General features: G+C 40.0%; 1 protein-coding gene across 7 annotated transcripts in view; it reads right to left on the bottom strand.

Moving 5' to 3' along the window:
• Nucleotides 1-20199, bottom strand: part of SBF2 (SET binding factor 2) — a 523890-nt gene that overhangs the window by 98368 nt on the left and 405323 nt on the right. For all 7 annotated transcript variants that reach the window (XM_070073459.1, XM_008266103.4, XM_002708809.5 and 4 more), the window contains 2 exons: nt 9844-10014; nt 5649-5911 (listed from right to left, as the gene is read on the bottom strand). In XM_070073459.1, coding sequence (XP_069929560.1) covers nt 5649-5911; nt 9844-10014 — 434 coding nt within the window. The remainder of the gene's footprint in view (nt 1-5648; nt 5912-9843; nt 10015-20199) is intronic.

The raw sequence follows: 20199 nt of genomic DNA, 5'->3' as shown, positions 1-20199 counted from the left end.
TCAACTGCAACAAATGACAACTCTATCAGAGTGCATTAACACAGCAAATGAAACTTGCTCACAGAGATATGTACTCAAGTCGGAGGCTCACTTAACTCCAGTCCTTCTTTTTTTTATTTTTTAAAGAAACTGGCATATATGTTTGCCTTTACATTTCTGTACTTTATTTTTTCTTTTAAAATTTATTTATTTATTTGTAAGTCAGAGTTACACGGAGAGAAGGAGGGGCAGAGAAAGAGGGAGGGAGAGAGAGGCACCTTCCATCTGCTGGTTCACTTCCCAACAGGCTACAATGGCTGGAACCAGGAGCTTCTTCTGGGTCTCCCACATAGGTCCAGGGGTCCAAGGACTTGGGCCATCTTCTACTGCCTTCTCAGGCCATAGCAGAGAGTTGGATTGGAAGTAGAGGAGCCGGGAGTCGAACCAGTGCCCATATGGGATGCTGGTACTGCAGGCAGCAGCTTTACCCGCTATCACAGTGCCGACCCTTTCCAGTCTTTTTTTTTTTTTTTTAAGATTTTATTTATTTATTTGAGAGATAGAGTTACAGACAGAGGGAGAGACAGAGAGAAAGGTCTTCCATCTACTGGTTCACTCCCCAAAAGGCCACAATGGCTGGAGCTTTGCCGATCTGAAGCCAGGAGCCAGGTGCTTCCTCCCGGTCTCCCATGTGGGTGCAGGGGCCCAAGAACTTGGGTCATCCTCCACTGCTTTCCCAGGCCACAGCAGAGAGCTGGATCGGAAAAGGAGCAGCTGGGACTAGAACTGGCGCCCACACAGGATGCCAGCACCGCAGGTAGAGGATGGCACTGGCCCCTCCAGTCCTTCTTTATAAGTGATAGTGAAATACAGTGTTCTACTTGCCTACATTTGGAAACAATTGTCAAGCATTATCCTTCAGACCCAGATTTGTTTTTGTAATGAATACCTTCTGTCACTCTCCCAAGATGAACTCTGGAACTACAGAAAATAACGCAAATGGGGACTCTTTTATTTATAATCTGCTATCTGAACCTTCCAAAAATAATTGTCCTCCAAGTTAATTACCACATGGGGCCCAAGTAATGTGCAACATGTTCTCTAGTAAGCAAAGTAAAATAACTTTTTTTTTTTTAACAGGCAGAGTGGACAGTGAGAGAGAGAGAGACATAGAGAAAGGTCTTCCTTTTGCTGTTGGTTCACCCTCCAATGGCCGCCGTGGCTGGCGCACCATGCCTATCCGAAGGCAGGAGCCAGGTGCTTCTCCTGGTCTCCCATGGGGTGCAGGGCCCAGATACTTGGGCCATCCTCCACTGCACTCCCTGGCCACAGCAGAGAGCTGGCCTGGAAGAGGGGCAACTGGGACAGAATCTGGCGCCCCGACCGGGACTAGAACCTGGTGTGCCGGTGCCACTAGGCGGAGGATTAGCCTATTGAGCCGTGGCGTCGGCTTAAGTAAAATAACTTTTTTTTTAGTATATTCTTCTACATGGAAAGCCCAAAATATTTTATGAACGATTTTCTTGTCAATAATTATCTGAGTAAATCACAACTCTTCTGGTCACTCTGAAGCCATTATTATTCTGAAGGTGAGAAAATCATGTAAGAGAAGAGAACAAATCTAAAATGCAGCAGATAGGAAAGCTCAACCTCTGCATTTGTTGTTTCTTCAACCCCATTATTCAGTAAATCAGATAGCCAATCATGGGAAAGACTCCTTTGGTCTAATCTCCTCACTTCTTTTTCCTCCGAAGCCATTCATATTAACCAAATCAGTGCTAAAGATAAACAGAGAATATGACATCCCAAATCATTAAAGAACTCAAGTGTCTTAGCCACTCACTATGCAGACTTTGGGAGAAGATGGTCATCTAAAATGATAATTTTATTTTAAAAAATAATTTATTTAATTTATTTGAAAGGTGGAGAGAGACAGGGGAGAGAGGGAAAAGGACAAAGAACAGAGATCTCCCATTTGCTGGTTCCTCCCTGAATATCCCAGTGGAGCCATGGCCATGTTGAAGCCAGAATTCAATCCAGGTCTCCTACATGGGTGGCAGGAACCCAAGTATTAGAGCCACCACCTGCTGCCTCCCAGGGTGCACAGTAGCGGGAAGGTAGAATTGGGAGTAGAGCTGGAAACCAGGGATACGAAAAGTCTTAAGCAGAGTCTAAACTGCTGTGCCAAATGCCTGCCCTGTGACAACTTCAAAGGAAAATGAAATTATGGTTACTGGTGGTCATAATGGAGATCAACTTAAATGGAAATGCGAAATAAAGTTGGGGATGACTCAGGAACAACTTAAAAAAATCAAGCTAGTGAGTCCAGAATCAAGCAGAGTCCTCTGGGATTATGAGCAGTAAAGGAATATGTAAGTGTTGTTTCAGGAAGGTTCTTTTGGTAGTAGGGCAGATAATTACAGAAAGAGGAATAAAAAAATGAGACAACTGAAGCAACCAAGAGAGTATTATTGTAATTATGCCTTGAAATGATAAGGGCCTAGGCTATGTTGTTCACATAAAATAAAGGATGAACTAGAAACTACAAAGGAACAAACAAGAAATCTATGCTCTTGAAAATGTTTGTAAAATAACCTGTTAAAGTGAAATGAACACTATGAGAAACGGTGACTTGATCAGCCCTCACCCTGACTATTGATGAACAACTTAATATGTTATCCCTCTTAGTATTTTTTTTGTTTGTTCTACTTAATACTTTTGGTTGAATATTGTAATCAATACACAATTCTTCTTAAGTGCTGAAACTTAACTGAAAAGTGATCACTGTTAAATATAAGAGTGGGAATAAGAGAGGGAAGAGATGTGCAATTCGGGACATGCTCAAGCTGACTTACCTCAAACGGTAGAGTTAGAAACATACCAGGGAATTCCAATTCAATCCCATCAAGGTGGCATGTGCCAATGCCATCTCACTAGTCCCAGTGATCAATTTCTGTTCACAATTGATCATAATGATAGGACTAAGAACCAAAGGGATCACATAAACAAGAATAGTGTCTGCAAATACTAGCTGATAGAATAAAAAAGGGAGAGAACAATCCAACATGGGAAGTGAGATACACAGCAGACCCATAGAATGGCAGATGTCCTAAACAGCACTCTGGCCTCAGAATCAGCCCTTAAGGCATGCGGATCTGATTGAAAAGCCCATGAGAGTATTTCAGGCATGGAAAGCCAAGACACTCTGGGGGGAAAAAAAAACCTAAATGAAAGATCTCCGCGAGTGAGATCCCAGTGGAAAGAACAGGTCATCAAAGAAGGAGGTACCTTTCTCTGAAGGGAGGAGAGAACTTCCACTTTGACCATGGCCTTGTCTAAATATGATCAGAGTCAGTGAAGTCAGGGGGCTTCCATAGCCTTGGCAGCTCATGACAAGAGCCTAGGGTGATTACTGATGCCATAAACAAGAGTGTCAATTTGTTAAGTCCACAACAGGAGTCACTGTGCACTTACTCCTCATGTAGGATCTTTGTCCTTAGTGTGCTGTACATTGAGATTTAATGCTATAACGAGTACTCAAACAGTATTTTTCACTTTATGTTTCTGTGTGGGAGCAAACTGTTGAAATCTTTACTTAATGTATGCTAAACTGATCTTCTGTATATAAAGAGAAACGAAAATGAATCTTGATGTGAATGGAAGGGGAGAGGGAGTGGGAAAGGGGAGGGTTGCGGGTGGGAGGGACGTTATGGGGGGGAAGCCATTGTAACCCATAAGCTGTACTTTGGAAATTTATATTCATTAAATAAAAGTTAAAAAAAAAAGTTAATTCCAAGTTGTCTTGGTTTGAAGGCCAGAAACTCTTGAGATGTTCTTGACAAAAAATAAAGTTCCTTGGGGATAGGGAGACTGAGAGGTTAGGACTAGGGGTTTAGGCATATGAATGAGTTTTCCAAGAGTATGAAGAGGTTTGGCAGAGAGACTGGGAAAGGGAAGAAAAGGGAAGCTTCCACAGATGCAGCTGCTCAGCTGCCACATCCATTACTGTCTTCTGATATTAGTCATCAGAAAGCTCATCCTAAAAAACAAAGCAACTCAATGCAAAGGAGAACATCCACCATTGCTGATGGATCACTGTACACATTATGTGCAACAAGAACTAGAACTAGAACTACCAGGATGTTGTGGATCATTCATTCATTCATTTAATCATCTGTTCAAGCAAATACTTATCGAGTACTTACTATATGCAAAGAGTTTGAGCATACAGTAATGAACAAAACAAAGGAAACAGACAACAAACAAATACATGACAATAAATCAAGTGTAGGAAATGCTGAGAAAGAAAAATAAAGCAAGGTAGGAGATGGTGATAGGGAAGTCAGGAAGGCCTCCGTGGGTGGGTGACATTTCAATAGAGATCTAAATGAAGTCAGAGTGATTTTTGTGACTATTTTAGTGGGTCTTCTAGATTGAGAGAACAGTAAGTTTGAAGATTAGCAGGAACAGGGAGACCAGTCTGGTTGACACAAGAGTGATAGGAATAGGCTAGTACTGTGGCACAGTGGGTTAAACTGCCACTTGCATCTGGCATCCCATATGGGCACTGATTCACTGGCTGCTCCACTCCCAAACCAGCTACCTGCTCATATGCCTGGGAAAGCAGTGGGATATGGTCCAAGTCCTTGGGCTCTTGCACCCACATGGGAGACCAGGAAGAAGCTCCTGGCCGCTGGCTTCAACCTGGCCCTGCCCTGGTCATTGTAGCGATTTAGGGAGTGAACCAATGGGAAGGAAGATCTTTCTTTCTCCCTCTCTTTCTAACTCTGCCTTTCAAATAAATCTTCAAAAAAATGAGAAAAAAAAAAAGAGTAATAGGAAATAAGGTCAGTGCAGTAGCAAGAGGACAGGTCCTGTCAGGCTTTACATACCATGTTAAAAAGACTTTGGGGAGCAAGTGCTGTGGCGTAGTGGGTAAAGCTGCCATCTGCAGTGCCGGCATCCCATATGGGCACCGGTTCAAGTCCCAGCTGCTCCACTTCGGATACAGCTCTCTGCTGTGGCCTGGGAAAGCAGTAGAAGATGGCCCAAGTCCTTGGGCCCCTGCACCCATGTGGAAAACCTGGAGGAAGCTCTAGGCTCCTGGCTTCAAATAGGCCCAGCTCTGGCCTTTGCAACCAACTGGGGAGTGAACCAGCAGATGGAAGACCCCCCCCCCCTTTCTCTCTCTGCTTCTCCTTCTCTCTCTGTTTAACTCTGACTTTCCAATAAATAAATAAATGTTTAAAAAAAAAAGACTTCGGGTTTTATTTTTAGTGATATGGGAAGTTACTGGAGGGTAGAGGGGAAGGCATAATGAGGACACGATTACAGGCAAATGCCATCGATAAGCTGAGGAAAAGGGGCTGAGACATAATCACTTAAACAAGAAGGAGCTTACTAGTGATTTCTTGGAGCACTTTTTGTAAAGAAATCGATGAGATGGATTCGTAGAAGGTGATAACATTCTGAAAACTAGGTCATGAAAGGGAAATGTGGAAGGTAGTTGAGACTAGTGGGATAAAAGAAGAAGTCTGAGGATGGGGAAAAATAGTTAATTTTTGAAGTATGTACAGCAATATCTGCCCCAAACGCTTTCTATATTCTCTGCTTAGCCAAGACTGACTCTAAAAAGAACGGGAGGGTCACGTGAGCTCACACTGCAGTACCTATTTGTGACAATGCTGTTGCTTCCGCTCTCCCAGTCGCCTGGCGCAGATGTTCTGAGGAGCTTGTTTTTACTTGTGTCCAGTGGAACCAGCAGATTAACCATGAGGTTTGCAAAGTGGATGGCCTGACTGAAGACAGTGCTTTCCTCATGTTGTACCAGCTCTTGCTGAGTTAATTTGCTCAGAGTAGGCCAAAGACGTAGCTGCTCAGCTGCGAGGTCCATTGCTGTCTTCTCCTGATACTCGTCATCAGGAAGCTTATCCTAAAAAACAAAGCAACTCAGTTCAAAGCAGACCATCCATCATCACTTCATGTGGGCTTCAAAAAACAAGGAATGTGTTTTAATAATTAAACACTTGTATCAGCAAAAATGAAAACATAAACAAAACATAACAACCACAAAACAAAACCTAGTCATTTCCCCCCAGATTCAAAGGCCTTCAGTGGAACCACATGATATACTCAAGGAAGCAGCCGGAAAGCACAGATAGATGGTTATGTGTTTCTCACTGCTAACGTCTTGCTGCACTTATTTTATTTTTTTTGACAAGCAGAGTGGAAAGTGAGAGAGAGACAGAAAGAAAGGTCTTTCTTTTTGCCGTTGGTTCACCCTCCAATGGCCGCCGCGGCCGGCGCACCGCACTGATCCGATGGCAGCAGCCAGGTACTTATCCTGGTCTCCCATGGGGTGCAGGGCCCAAGCACTTGGGCCATCCTTCACTGCACTCCCAGGCCACAGCAGAGAGCTGTCCTGGAAGAGGGGCAACCGGGACAGAATCCAGCGCCCCGACTGGGACTAGAACCCGGCATGCTGGCGCCGCAAGGCGGAGGATTAGCTTATTGAGCCGCGGCGCCGGCGCTGCACTTATTTTACCTCAATGGCTCCATCTCTTTCAAGCTACTGGTTACAGCAGCATTTGCTAATATTCTGTTTTATTCTTGCTCTTTGAGCAAATGAGATGGAATGACCAAGGTCAGAAAAAATATAGCCAAACTTCCTTATAAATGTGGGAATCAAACATCATCATACACATGAGAATATAAATAACTGGGCTTTTTTTTTTTTTTTTGACAGGCAGAGTGGACAGTGAGAGAGAGAGAGAGAGAGAGAGAGAGAAAGGTCTTCCTTTACCATTGGTTCATCCTCCAATGGCCACTGCAGCTGGCGCACTGATCTGAAGCCAGGAGCCAGGTATTTCCACTGGTCTCCCATGGGGTGCAGGGCCCAAGCACTTGGGCCATCCTCCACTGCACTCCCGGGCCACAGCAGAGAGCTGGCCTGGAAGAGGGGCAACCGGGACAGAATCCAGTGCCCTGACTGGGGACTAGAACCTGGGGTGCCGGCGCCGCAGGTGAAGGATTAGCCTATTGAGCCGCGGCGCCGGCCTGGGCTTTTTTTAAAAAAACTTTTATTATTTATTTTGAAAGTCAGAGTTACAGAGACAGAGAGAGATCTTTCATCTGCTGGTTCACTCCCCAGATGACCACAATGGCCAGGGCTGGGTCATCTTCTGTTGCTTTTCCCAGGTCATTGGTAGCGAGTTGAAGTGGACCTGGAGCAGGCAGGACACAAACTGGTACCCATATGAGATTCTGGCATTGCAGGCGGTGGCTTTACCCACCGTGCTGCAGTGCTGGCCCCTGGGCTTTTTAATAGGAGTTAAATAATAATAGTAACCCACATCTTGCACAGCACTTCAGATCTTGGAGGAGCAGGCATTAGTATTTAACCTAGAGCTCAGAGATGGACTTCTTTAGAAGGGAGGATACGTAAATATTGACAGGTGCACACTCTGAGTGCTTGAGATATATAAATGTTAGCATTACAGCCACTTAGAAAATACCAAAAGCACCCCAACAACCCAATTATTTCTGTAGCATGATCACAATCTAACAATCTTTACATCTGCTACAAGTTACCCCTTAATTGAATACATTTGGTGTTCTGAAAAAAATGTGAATTTCAAATTTAATTAAGCAAATAAGCCACATTTATTTGTATAACTGGATTATCACATTGGTGTCAGAGTAATTTGTTATTAAAGTTTCTGTTCCTATAATATTCAAAATAGACAAATAGAATGTCTTAAATCACATGAGGCAAAAACATCTTTGAATACTATTGGGTAGTTTCTGTTGGACTCTTAGGTTCATTTATTTTCTGAGGCCAGTTTAAAAGGGAGTATGTCAGAAAGGATCAGCAGCGATGTACTTGCCTAGCATGCAGAATTAAAAATGACCCTGAAGTGCATCAATACTGACATCTAATTCATGAGTATGGTAACTTCCAACACTTATTCAATGTGCCAGGAATCTTCAATGTGTTTTATGTGTATTAGCTGATAAAACCTTTAATTTTTGCCTCTACAAATAACAAAAGTTTCATTAAATCATATCTACATCGGTGAATTCTTTCTGGAGGAGTTGAACATGTACATACAATATGCCTTCATTTCTATAGTGCCCTCAAATGAGCACCATACCCCTTTACCTCTTCTCACAGGTCCTCAGGCTGATGCATGTTTATACTCGAGCCTTCTCTTTGAACTTCCTCTGGTTTGGAGGTTCGATTATTTCTTGTTTCCTGTTGTTTGCAACTTTTGGTTTCTCCCTATTCATTGGTTTCTTTGTTTTAGTTTGCAAATGCAGTCAAGTGCAAAAAACCCAAAACATTTTCCTTGACCTTTTCAAAAACGGTTTTATACTTTTTTTATGCTGCTTTCTTGTCATCTCTTTTTACCCTTCAGTTTCTGACAATCTTGGTCCATAATTCTCTTTCTTACACCTACTTACTCCCAAGACCTGTGAAATGTCATCTCTACCTCTGCACAGCACACTCTTGGAAACCAGTTTTCTTCAACGTCACCAATGGCCTTCCCTCAGACCCCATCCTCCTGACATCTCTCAAGACTTCCCAATTAGCTGGTCCTCTTTCCCTTCCAAAACTTCCACTTGTTCTCCTTTCTTGTTCACCTCCCACCCACTCCTATATACAGGTTTACCTTATTTTTAAGGTTCTGCACCCAGATCTTTTCTTTCTACTGTCTCCCATTGGCCATCCTGCTCCCTCTGGTGGCTTTGATTATACCAGAGACAGATAACTTCCTAATAGTAAACTCTCAGACATTAAAATTTTTAAGTATTCCTGGCTATTCACGTAGAGGTAACTTGCTTTGCCCAAGATCAGATAGCTAGTAAATAACATTTTACAATTTCAGAATATTTGAAAGTACTCTTTCAAATTAAAAAGCTTTCTTGATTTTAACGATTTGAATTTTCTTAAGATTTTATGTTGACAAAATATAGAGCAACACTCAGAATATTCCTAAAAGATGACCTGGTTTATTGCTGGAATTTTTTTTTTCAACAGAACTACTGAATTTTTCATTTATTTTAGAGTCAATTAACTTTAATTTGACTTTTCTTAGAGGAAGTCATTTGCCTGAATCTCTTACTTAAATATTTTAGGTTTGTTCTTTCCAACCTGGGCCGATTCATCCCTCCTTAGGCAACCTGGTGGTCCTCCGCTCCTGGGAGGTCACCATATTGATGCCAAACTTAGTGTGGACACCTGATCGGCATAGCGCACGACAGCCCAGAACTCCTGGACTCAAGCGATCTCCAGCCTCAGCCTCCCAAGTAGCTGGACTACAGGTGCGTACCACCGTACCTGGCTAGGTTTGTTCTTTCTTTAAATGCCTTCAACAGCTGGAGCTGGGGCTGGGAACTCAATCCAGGTCTCCTTCATGGATGTCAGGAACCCAATCATTTGAACCATTACCACTTTCTCACAGGGTCTGCATTAGCAGGAAGTTGGAATCAGGAGCCAGAGCCAGGTTAAACCCAGGAGCTCCAATATGGAATGTGGGAGTTTTAACCAGCATCTTAACTAACACCTGTCTCAGTTTACTCTATGTTCTCAACTTTCTACAACTGTTTCCAGGGAATTCTTATTTACTGAAATATAATAATTCTAGAGGTCAAGAATTGCATTAGGAAGTTATTGTGGAAAAGTGCAATGTCAGAAATCAACAGAATAAAGATGTTTGGCACAGGGCTCCCTAAAGTAAACCCTAAGTATATGGAAGTAGCTAGATTTCCATTTGCCCTGGGAATATCTACATAAGCTAAGCATTCCTTGAAGCCAGAATCCAATCCTCAACCCACGTCAGTATCCTCCTTCCTTTCTCTTACCTTTTGCTTCAGATGTGGAGCATGATTGTCTTCCTTGGCTGAGAGATACAGGGAGCGAACTTGTTCTTGTACTGCACTGTAAAAAGTTGTCTCCCAAAACTGCTGATTTGTCCAAATGGGGTGGTCCTGTACGCAAGTGTAAGCAAACTGGCTGACTCCAGGAGCAAGTTTCTGTGAGAACATATAACATTCATTATCATAGGGCGGGCAGAATGAAGCAGTTCAGAAAGTCACAGGGGCCACAGTTAACCACAGATGTGGTCAAAGGATTTCTCTAGAGAGTATCTTACAGTAGCATAGGCTTAGCAATCAGCAACTTACTCATTTTTAACTGGCGACCCTGGGTTTGCTATAAAACCCTTTAGGGACTTGCTAATCCTTTAGGTTCTCACAAATCCTTTAGGATCACTTTATCAATATGGGCATTTTAGCAACAGCTAAAACTCAAAGTTATATAATATGGCTTAGAAAATACATGAAAACTACCTAGAATTGTACTGTGTGTTAGTAGGCAGTACAGAGTTGGGAGACAATATTGAAACTAGAACATACAAAAAAATCCATCACAACCTAAACATAAAACTCCATTTTTAACATGTCTTCTAATAATTTAACATGTTTTTTACTTGGTTTTAAGGTTTTTGTTTTTTAATTTTTTAAAGTAACTAACTGAAATGTTGAGTAATCTATGAAGGCATATTATGAATTAAGGATTCAGGAAGAATTTCTCACTACTGTTCACTCTAGCCCTTTACTTCTCTACAATAGCTGCTGCCTGGCTTACATATTCCCTAGAAGACCATCCTGGGCTTCATGGCCATTTTCTGGTAACCAAATGTGGGCATGAGAAAGTAACCACAAACCAAAACTTCCTTTCCAGTACTTCTTGCTGGGATTTGGAGTAAGAACAAACTTCAGGGATGATTAACAGAAGGAATGAAAACTAATTGTGGGCACTTCATATACATTTATATATCTAAGTTCATAAAAATCTTGAGGGATACACATTTTCTCTAGTTTAAGGAAGCAAAAACCGAATTTCAGGAATATTTATGTGACTGTACAAGGCCATACAATGATATTTCAAAACGTTTGTGGAAATATGGAATTAAAAGATAAATTTATTTTGGTGTAAAAATGTGAAATCCATGCATCATGTTTTGTAACACATACCATCATGTTTTGTAACACACATTTTCCACTGAAGTTTTGGAAGACACTTTTTATAATTAATTACATATGTGGTGGAACTGAATTTCAAGCCCAAAGCCCCTGTTCTTTTCATTATACTAAATGGTTTTCTAAAAGTAACTGAAAGCAAATCATAAAACATATTAAAGGCTAATTAGTGCTGCTGTCTTCCTTCACCCAACTATCCCACTTTACGATTATGTTTCTCAAAGTAATATTCTACTTTAAAACCTCAGACAAAACTTTACATAGCATTATATTTTCTCATTTTACAGATACTTGCACACTGTCAAATGCCAATTAATGATCTGAGCCGTCTTTCCACAGCTGCTGCTTTCACCTCTAAAGGTTAAGGATGCTTAAAAAAATTTGTACTCTATTATTTCTTAGCAGGTAATATTTTCAATAGACAGACAACTGTTTGGGGTCAATCTTATTCTTTGGAATTGATTTAATCTGTTTTCTGTGAGTAGAACTGAATTTCTGATAAGATTTATTTTGAAGCAATAAGCTGAATTCTTTTCTGAAATGCTGGATTCTGAAGATTGCTATCAGGGCTACATATATAACAATATGCATTTATACAGCAAAAGTTAGTTCATTTTTTAGAGACATAGAACAGAAACATAATGTAAATCACATTATAAACACAAAACAGGTAAAAGACACTGCAGATGTGTAAGATAAACATAACAGATGCATAAAGCAAAGATTATATGTTCAATACATGCTGATTTACTTCGTAGTCTAGAACATTCTTTTTTTAAAGATTAATTATTTATTTGACAGAGTTACAGGACGAGAAGGAGAAACAGAGACAGACAGAGAGCCTCCATCTGCCAGCTCACTACCCAGATAGCCACAACAGCCATAGTTGGGCCAAGCCAAAGCCAGGAGCCAGGAGCTTCCTCCAGGTCTCCAACGTGGGTGCAGGGGCCCAAACACTTGGGTCATCCTCTGCTGCCTTTCCCAGGCTATTAGCAGAGAGCTGGATCGGAAGTGGAACAGCCATGATCCAAACCAGTGCCCATATGGGATGCCAGCATTGTAGGCAGCAGCTTTACCTGCTATGTTAACAATGCTGGCCCAAATCCAGAACATTCTAAACCTAAAGCTGGAATAGGCACCATGCATACTGTGAAATGTGGAGCTGTGTAGTGAGAAGCAGGGTAGCTGTGATTTTGCCTTAAGAGTCTCTGTGTACTGCACTCCATGCGTCAGTCCCTTTTATGATGGGATTGTGTACTGATGCTGAGGTGACTGGTTCTATCAGGTCTTCATGCTGCTTGTCTGCTTAAGATGCAGACACTACCTAGCTACAGAAAATCACAGGCAAAATGTGTGATTCTGCGGGTGTGTAAGCAGAAGCCACACACACTGTGAACCACATGATTCTTTTCACATTCTACATGAAGATATTTAGGAAGTAGATCACACATTTTCATCCCCTTCACATTTTAGTCCTTCACTCTAAGGTCGAACAATTATTTCAGTTATCAGCTTACAGACCTGTTTGCAAAGAGAATTCTCAACTGCCATTCCCATTACTATAGTCAGAGGTAGTACCACTTCTTACAAACTAGCACAATGGAATGAACAGCAGCTCTAAAACTTGGTGATTATATTAATACAGAGAAACTGGGAACAAATTCCTATCAATTTTTAAGTACTTTTAAGATAATCAATGCACCAAAAAATCTATTAGTTACAAATCTCTTATTAAAACTTGACAGAATGTGAGGGTGTGACGAAGTCTGGTCTTTCTGCTTCAGCACTGTCCTCGCTGATGATGCATGTTCACTTTCTGTGGCACACATCAGTTGAGATTATCTTCCTGCTGATTCACAAACTAAAATGAACGTGCAAAAACATTTCAAACTTTTCAACAAAATAGGGAGTTTATGTCTTTCTTCAAAACATAAAAATGGGGAAGACAGAATGACAATGGCCCAAATGGTCAAAATCCACAGCTTGTTTACTTGGGGAGATTTACAGCAGCGTGCAAGGACTATCAGATAAACACTTCTGGTGGCAAGGCAGTCACATATAGTCATGGCTATCTGATAAATAAAATAAACATCATTACTTTAGAAATATTTAAAATATCCTGTTTCCAAATACGAAATGTGCTGTTCTTTGTGGTTTCATGCCATGTCTGCTCACCTGCAAGGAAGGGACACTCTACCTGTCATGAATAGGATGGGGAGGGCCACTGCATTATGGGCAGGTGAGTTCTCAAGACCAGCAGAGGGCAGTAGGACCTTATTCTGCTGGACTCCACCATTGCAAAAATGGAGTTGTGCAGTCTAGTTGAACTGGAGAGTGGGTGCTAAGGTGAATACTGTTTGTTTTCACTGCACATTTGAGAGATTCTATAAAAATAGATTTGCTCCAGGTAATCTAACAAGGTGGGGAAAATTAAGTTTTCCACTATATATTATTTTTGTAAGATATAAAAAGTTAAGAAACTGCAAGACGGTAATACAATTATGTAGAGGAAGACATATTGAGACTTTTTAGGACTTCAGGTTCTGTATAACCTGTGACAGGGGCAGTAGTTTTTGTAAAAAGAAAAGAAACACCTGTGATTAAAAGCTATCTCCTGATTCTTATCACTTGTTTGGTTTAAACAGAAAACATTTTTCCAGGTGGTTTCTCAAAACAGGTTTGTATGCCAGCTTCATGGCTTTTATTTTGAAACAAGATGAGATCCAGTTTGCACTGAGGGTGTGAGGAAAGTGGTGGCAGAAATGCTGCTGTCAAATGACATCTCTCTTTCTTTCCCTTCACTTCTGGCAACAACATTTATATTTCATAATAACTCATGATTCTGTCCTAAAGAAATAAATATTTTGCCTGAAATTTTATGAGATGTTTAAGAATGTGTTGACTTCCTTCCTTATCTAGAAAAAATAGTCCTGAAGGTACTAGATTAAGCAATGCCATTCATTTTGACAAAGCTTTCAAAGGAAACCCAGCATGGGACAGGATATGGAGAACAAACTCATGGGGCACACCAACCACAGGGCAGATTCAAATCTAAATAAATAAACACAAATCATCTCAGAAATGAGATTGTCAAGGCAAAAATTAAGATATCAGTATTAAGGGCCTGACTTGGGCCTGTCTGGCTAGACAGATTTACTGACCAGGCCTGAGGCTCCAATCAAGAAGCTCAGAGGCAAACCAGGTTTCAAGAAAGCTAGCTGGCAGAACACATCCCATAAACATGTATGATCTTAAAGAATAATAGAGGATGTAGAGATTCACTGTCTCAACTGCTGGGGACTTCCTATCCAGTTCCTGTCTGTGGAATACAAGTGATCCTGACTGCACTATTCAGGGATGGTGTTAGCAAGTGCTTTTATGATTCTACTCTGGCCTGACCAAGTCCAGATGTTAACTCACTTTAAGAATTAATTTTTGAGTATTTTTTGGGAATTTTGGAAAGACTCAGTTTTGAGATACAAAAGGAAGATAAGCCATAGAAAAATGTATCTTCAAAACCTGGCTTTATCAAATCATAAGCATATTTACTTTTTGCCTTTTTTAAAAAGCAACGGAATATAACATCACACTTAGCTGAAGGCTACTATGTATAGCTCCTGATCCCATTTCTCTCCAATCCTAGAGGCGACAATTATCCTGAACTAGGTATTTATCATTCCCACTTACGTTTTTCTGTGTGTGTGTGTGTGTGTGTGTGTGTGTATATATATGTGCTTACATAAAGAATATATAAAATTATATTGGTTTTATTTTATCCCTTATTGATATCTTTCATGTATATGACTCAAATTTCATCTATTTATGTAATATCTAAGTAAACTATGTAATTAATTGGGACAAAACACAACTGGCCTTTGTAAACTTAGTAGGGTCAAAAGAGAGTGAAGTATAAACAATGAATATTTAGGATACTATATTCATTAGTCACTAGATTGGTGAGTAACCCACTTAATTAAAACAGAGATGACTATGAACATCTACTACAGTTTTTTTCCATCCATTTTACTTATGTGATACTCACTGAACAGTGAAAATATCCTCAGATTCAGAATGGTCTAAATCTCTACTGGGTTGCCCAAAAGGTCTAGGCATGTAAGTTCTGCATGAGAGGTTAATTCAGTCATTAGCACTGCCCAATATTCACCTGATGTGCCAGGTTCTGTAAACGTCAGTAGCCAGAATGACAGGACTAAATTTCATTTTTACATCACTTATCCTTCAAATTATTCTGTCTGAGGTTGCTTAAGGATGAGTCAATTTCTTTCTTTGTAAAAAGAAACCAGTAAAAATCAAATACAACTTTGTTGTCAAGTCCTTTGCTTGTGTTTGGCATTCTTAAAAATCTAAGAAATGATCCAAATGCTCGTTAACCTCTGTGACACAATATTTGTATCATTCATTGTATCATATTTTATTATCAAACTTGGTTTTTCAAACATTATGTGGATACATTTATTAGGCAGTAATAATTATAACCAACGTGTACTAAGTCCCCACTATGAATACCTAACAACTGACTGAATCCTCGCAAGCAATCTTACGAGGTAAGTACTAGTATTTACCCATGTTTTAGGGTAAGGAAACAGGAACAAAGAGGTACTTTGAAGTGACTGCCCAAGGAAACATGGTTAGGAAAAAAAATGACCTAGATGAAAGATCTCTGTGAGTGAGATCCCGGGTGAAAGAAGGGGCCATCAAAGAAGGAGGTACCTTTCTCTGAAGGGAGGACAGAATTTCCACTTTGATTATGGCCCTGTCCAAATAAGGTTGGAGTTTTATAAACAATGACTTGTTTTTGTTTCTCTAGCATTCACATTGGGTTACTAAATTTTTTATTACAATATGTCTATGAATTTTTAAACATATTTAAATTATTCTTAAGCCTAAGTTAAGAAACAAGCCAGAAAAACCTATCCTTAACTATTTACTGGAAATTTGTGTTTTTCATTAACTCATTGCCACCTACCAAGGGGTCCTTGTCTACAAAGTGGCTATAATCTACATGGGGAGATAAGAACTCCATATGTGATGACCGTGATAAATCCATTGATTGTAACAGTACTATCAACTAGAAGGGTAAACATCCTGATTTGGAGAATGGAATCAACAAAAAGGCTTGTAGATACGTAACAAGGTGTTCTCTCTGAAGTGTAAGTGTAAAATGAACAGTGGAAGAAAGGCACTGTTATAATCTGGTGCAGGAAATGAAAGAATTTGGTGAGTCACAGCTCTCACTTTATGTACTTGAAAATAGACATGAAACTTAATAAAAATGTTTATTATATCATTATCTTTAATAGCTAGCCCTCACCAGTCAGAGACTGGGAAAAACTATTTGCAAATCATTTATCTGTTACACTACCTATATCCAGAACATGTAAAGAACTCTCAAAACTTAACAATAAAATAGCCCAGTATAAAAAGATGGGGAAAATATCTGAATAGGCACTTCACCAGAGATAATATATGGGTAAGAAACAAGCACATGCAAATATACTGAATATTATTAGTCATTAGAGAAATTCAGTGAAAATCACAAAAACATACTACTTGGTATCTATTAGAATAGTTAAAATTAAAAACACTGACATGGGATGTGGAAGAACTCTAATAGACACACTAGTGAAAGGAATATAAAATAGTAGCACTTAAGAAAGCCTGGCCATTTCTTAAAGGTACATGTTTATCTGCCATATAATGTAGTCATTTTATCTCTAGGATTTACCCAAGAAAAACATGAAATATAAAGCCATTCATAGCTTGTACATAACTGTTCATAGTAGCTTTATTTGTAATAGTCAAAATCTGGAAACAAGCAATTTCCACCAACAGGTTAATGAGTAGTTGGAAGAACTGTGATATATAATGCAATACTACTGAGCAGTAAAAAGGGATGAACTATTCTAGTATCTGCTAACACTAACCGATAGAATAAATAAAGGGGAGAGTGATCCAACATGGGAAGTGAGATACTCAGCAGACTCATAGAATGGCGGATGTCCTAAATAGCACTCTGGCCTCAGAATCAGCCCTAAAGGCACTCGGATCTGGCTGAAAAGCCCATGAGAGTATTTCAGGCATGGAAAGCCAAGACACTCTGGCAAAAAGATCTCTGTGAGTGAGATCCCAGTGGAAAGAACAGGTCTTCAAAGAGGGAGGTGCCTTTCTCTGAAGGGAGGAGAGAACCTCCACTTTGACTATGACCTTGTCTAAACAAGATAAGAGTCGGAGAACTCAAGGGGCTTCCATAGCCTTGGAAACTCATGACTGGTGCATAGGGAGATTACTGATGCCATAAACAGGAGTGTCAATTTGTAAAGTCAACAACAGGAGTCACTGTGCACTTACTCCTCATGTAGGATCTCTGTCCTTAATGTGCTGTACATTGAGGCTTAATGCTATAACGAGTACTCAAACAGTATATTTCACTTTGTGTTTCTATGGGGGTGCAAACTGTTGAAATCTTTACTTAATGTACACTAAACTGATCTTCTGTTAAAAAAAAAAAAAAAAAGAAACTATCAATTCCCAACTTGACTCTCACTGGGATTAAACATGACAATAGGTCTGATCTGATTTCATCATCATTTAAAAAAAAATCATCTATTATTTTTCACTTTATGTTTCTGTGTGGGAACAAACTGTTGAAATCCTTACTTAAGGTATACTAAGCTGATCTTCTGTATACTAAGATAATCGAAAATGAATCTTGATGTGAATGGAAGGGGAGGGGGAGTGGGAAAGGGGAGGGTGGTGGGTGGGAGGGACGGTATGGGGGGGAAAGCCATTGTAACCCATGAGACGTACTTTGGAAATTTATATTCATTAAATAAAAGATAAAAAAAAAAAAAAGGGATGAACTATTGATACATGCAACAGCTTGGATCAATTTAAAAATCATGCTGAGTGAAGTCTGAAAAAGAAGACTATGATACTGTATAGTTATTTATATAAAACTACAGAAAATGCAAAGTACTTTACAGGGATAGAAAGCAGATCAGTGGTTTCCTGAAGGTTGGGTGTAGAAGTGAAGGCTGGAGACAGGTGAGTTGGAGAACATACAATGAGGTATGGGTGAACCTTTGGGGACGATGAATATGTTTACTGTATTGATTGTGGTGATGTTTCCATGGCCATATGCCTAACTCACACTATTTTACAGTGTATGGTATGGCAACTGTAGCTTAATATGGCTACTAAAAAAACCCAGCAAATGCAATACAGGTTTTACTTTTTAAGATTTATTTATTTGAAAGGCAGACTGCACATAGAGGGAAAGAGGTGAGGAGGAGGGGAAAGGGAGAGGGAGAGGGAGGGAGGCAGGTGGGGAGAGAGCAAGAAAACTAAATCTTCTGTCCACTGGTGCACTTCCCAGATGGCTGCAACAGCTAGGCTGGACCAGGTTGAATTCAGGAATTCCATCCTGGTCTCTCTCGGGGTGGCAGGTGCCCAAGCACTTCTGCTGCCTTCCCAGATACTTTATCAGGAACTTGGATCAGAAGTGGAAGAGCTGGACTCAAACCAGCACTCTGATACTGATATGGGATGCTAGTCTCACAAGTGGTACCTTTTTTTTAAAAAAAAAAAACAACTTTTATTTAATAAATATAAATTTCCAAAGTACAGCTTTTGGATTACAGTGGCTTTTTCCCCCCATAACCTCCCTCCCACTCCCTCTCCCATCCCACAAATGGTACCTTAATCCACTATGTCACAATGCTGATGCCCACCACATATAGGTTTTAAACATTTCATTATATACAAATTTTACTTCAGGAAAAGAAAATGTAAACTCCAACAATTCTATTTATGAACTCTAGTAAATGACATGCCAAAGTACTGGAATTATATGGTGACTACAATTTATTTTTTAAAAAAGATGTATTTTTATTTGAAAGTCAGAGAGGCAGAGGCAGAGAGAGAAAGAGAAGTCTTCCCTCAGTTGGTCACTCCCAAAATGGTCACACAGCCAGGGCTGGGTTAGGCTGAAGCTAGGAGCCAGGAGCCTCATCCCAATCTCCTATGTGGGTACAGGGGATCAAGGACTTCCGCCATCCTCTGCTGCTTTCCCAGGTGCATTAGAGGGAGGTGGTTTGGAAGTGGAGCAGCGGGACTCCAACCGGCACTTATATGGGATGCTAGTGCTGCCCGCGATGGCTTAACCTACTGTACCACAGTGCTGGCCCTTACAAGTTACTTCTAAATATATCAAAATAAAATGCATTTATGGATGGATATATGTTCATGTATATGTGAAAAAGAATACACAAATATGAAAAATACATTAAAAAGAAAAAAATGTTAATTCTAGGTGATAGGTTTATGAATGTCCACTCCAAAAAATCTTTTCAATATTCCTCTACATTTGAAAATTTTCATAACAAAATATTGAGGAAAAATTAGAATATTAGTACTATTAGCATCCAACTGGTTGGAGTTCTAGAAAAAGAACTGGAAAATTCAAAGGAGAAAATAATCTAATAAATGAGAATATTTTGATATTTTCCAGAACCAAAGAGCATGGATTTTTAGAATGAAGGAGTCACTTAAAGCCTAGCACGATGAACAGAAGGCAGCACAAGGGATTTGAGAGCAGAATGGCACCAGTAGGGTAAGAAAGTGTGTGGAAGGATGAAATAAGCAGTTTCTAAGAGGGCAGGTAGTAGTGTTATGGTGGCAGTATGTAAGATACCTAAATCTTCATATTCCAAGTCAATTTATAATGTCTAACATAGGAAATAAGAAAAAGAAGTAAAAGCATATTAATTCAAAATGCTAAACCAAAATAAAAAAAATCTGAAGAGATCAAATTAGTTGTTTCTGGAAAATAGACCTTAGAAGTATTGGGCAGGACTATGGAAGTCAGTCTGGAGATTCCTCAGAAACCTGAAGATAACCCTACCGTTCGACCCAGCCATCCCACTCCTTGGAATTTACCCAAAGGAATTTAAATTGGCAAACAAAAAAGCGGTCTGCAGCCTAATGTTTATTGCAGCTCAATTCACAATAGCTAAGACCTGGAACCAACCTAAATGCCCATCAACGGTAGACTGGATAAAGAAATTATGGGACATGTACTCTTTAGAATACTATACCGCAGTAAGAAACAACGAAATCCAGTCATTTGCAACAAAATGGAGGAATCTGGAACACATC

Source organism: Oryctolagus cuniculus, chromosome 1 (assembly GCF_964237555.1).
Source record: "Oryctolagus cuniculus chromosome 1, mOryCun1.1, whole genome shotgun sequence".
Taxonomy (NCBI): domain Eukaryota; kingdom Metazoa; phylum Chordata; class Mammalia; order Lagomorpha; family Leporidae; genus Oryctolagus; species Oryctolagus cuniculus.
The sequence above is the reverse complement of the archived record's forward strand: the minus strand, read 5'-3'. Positions and strand labels throughout refer to the sequence as shown.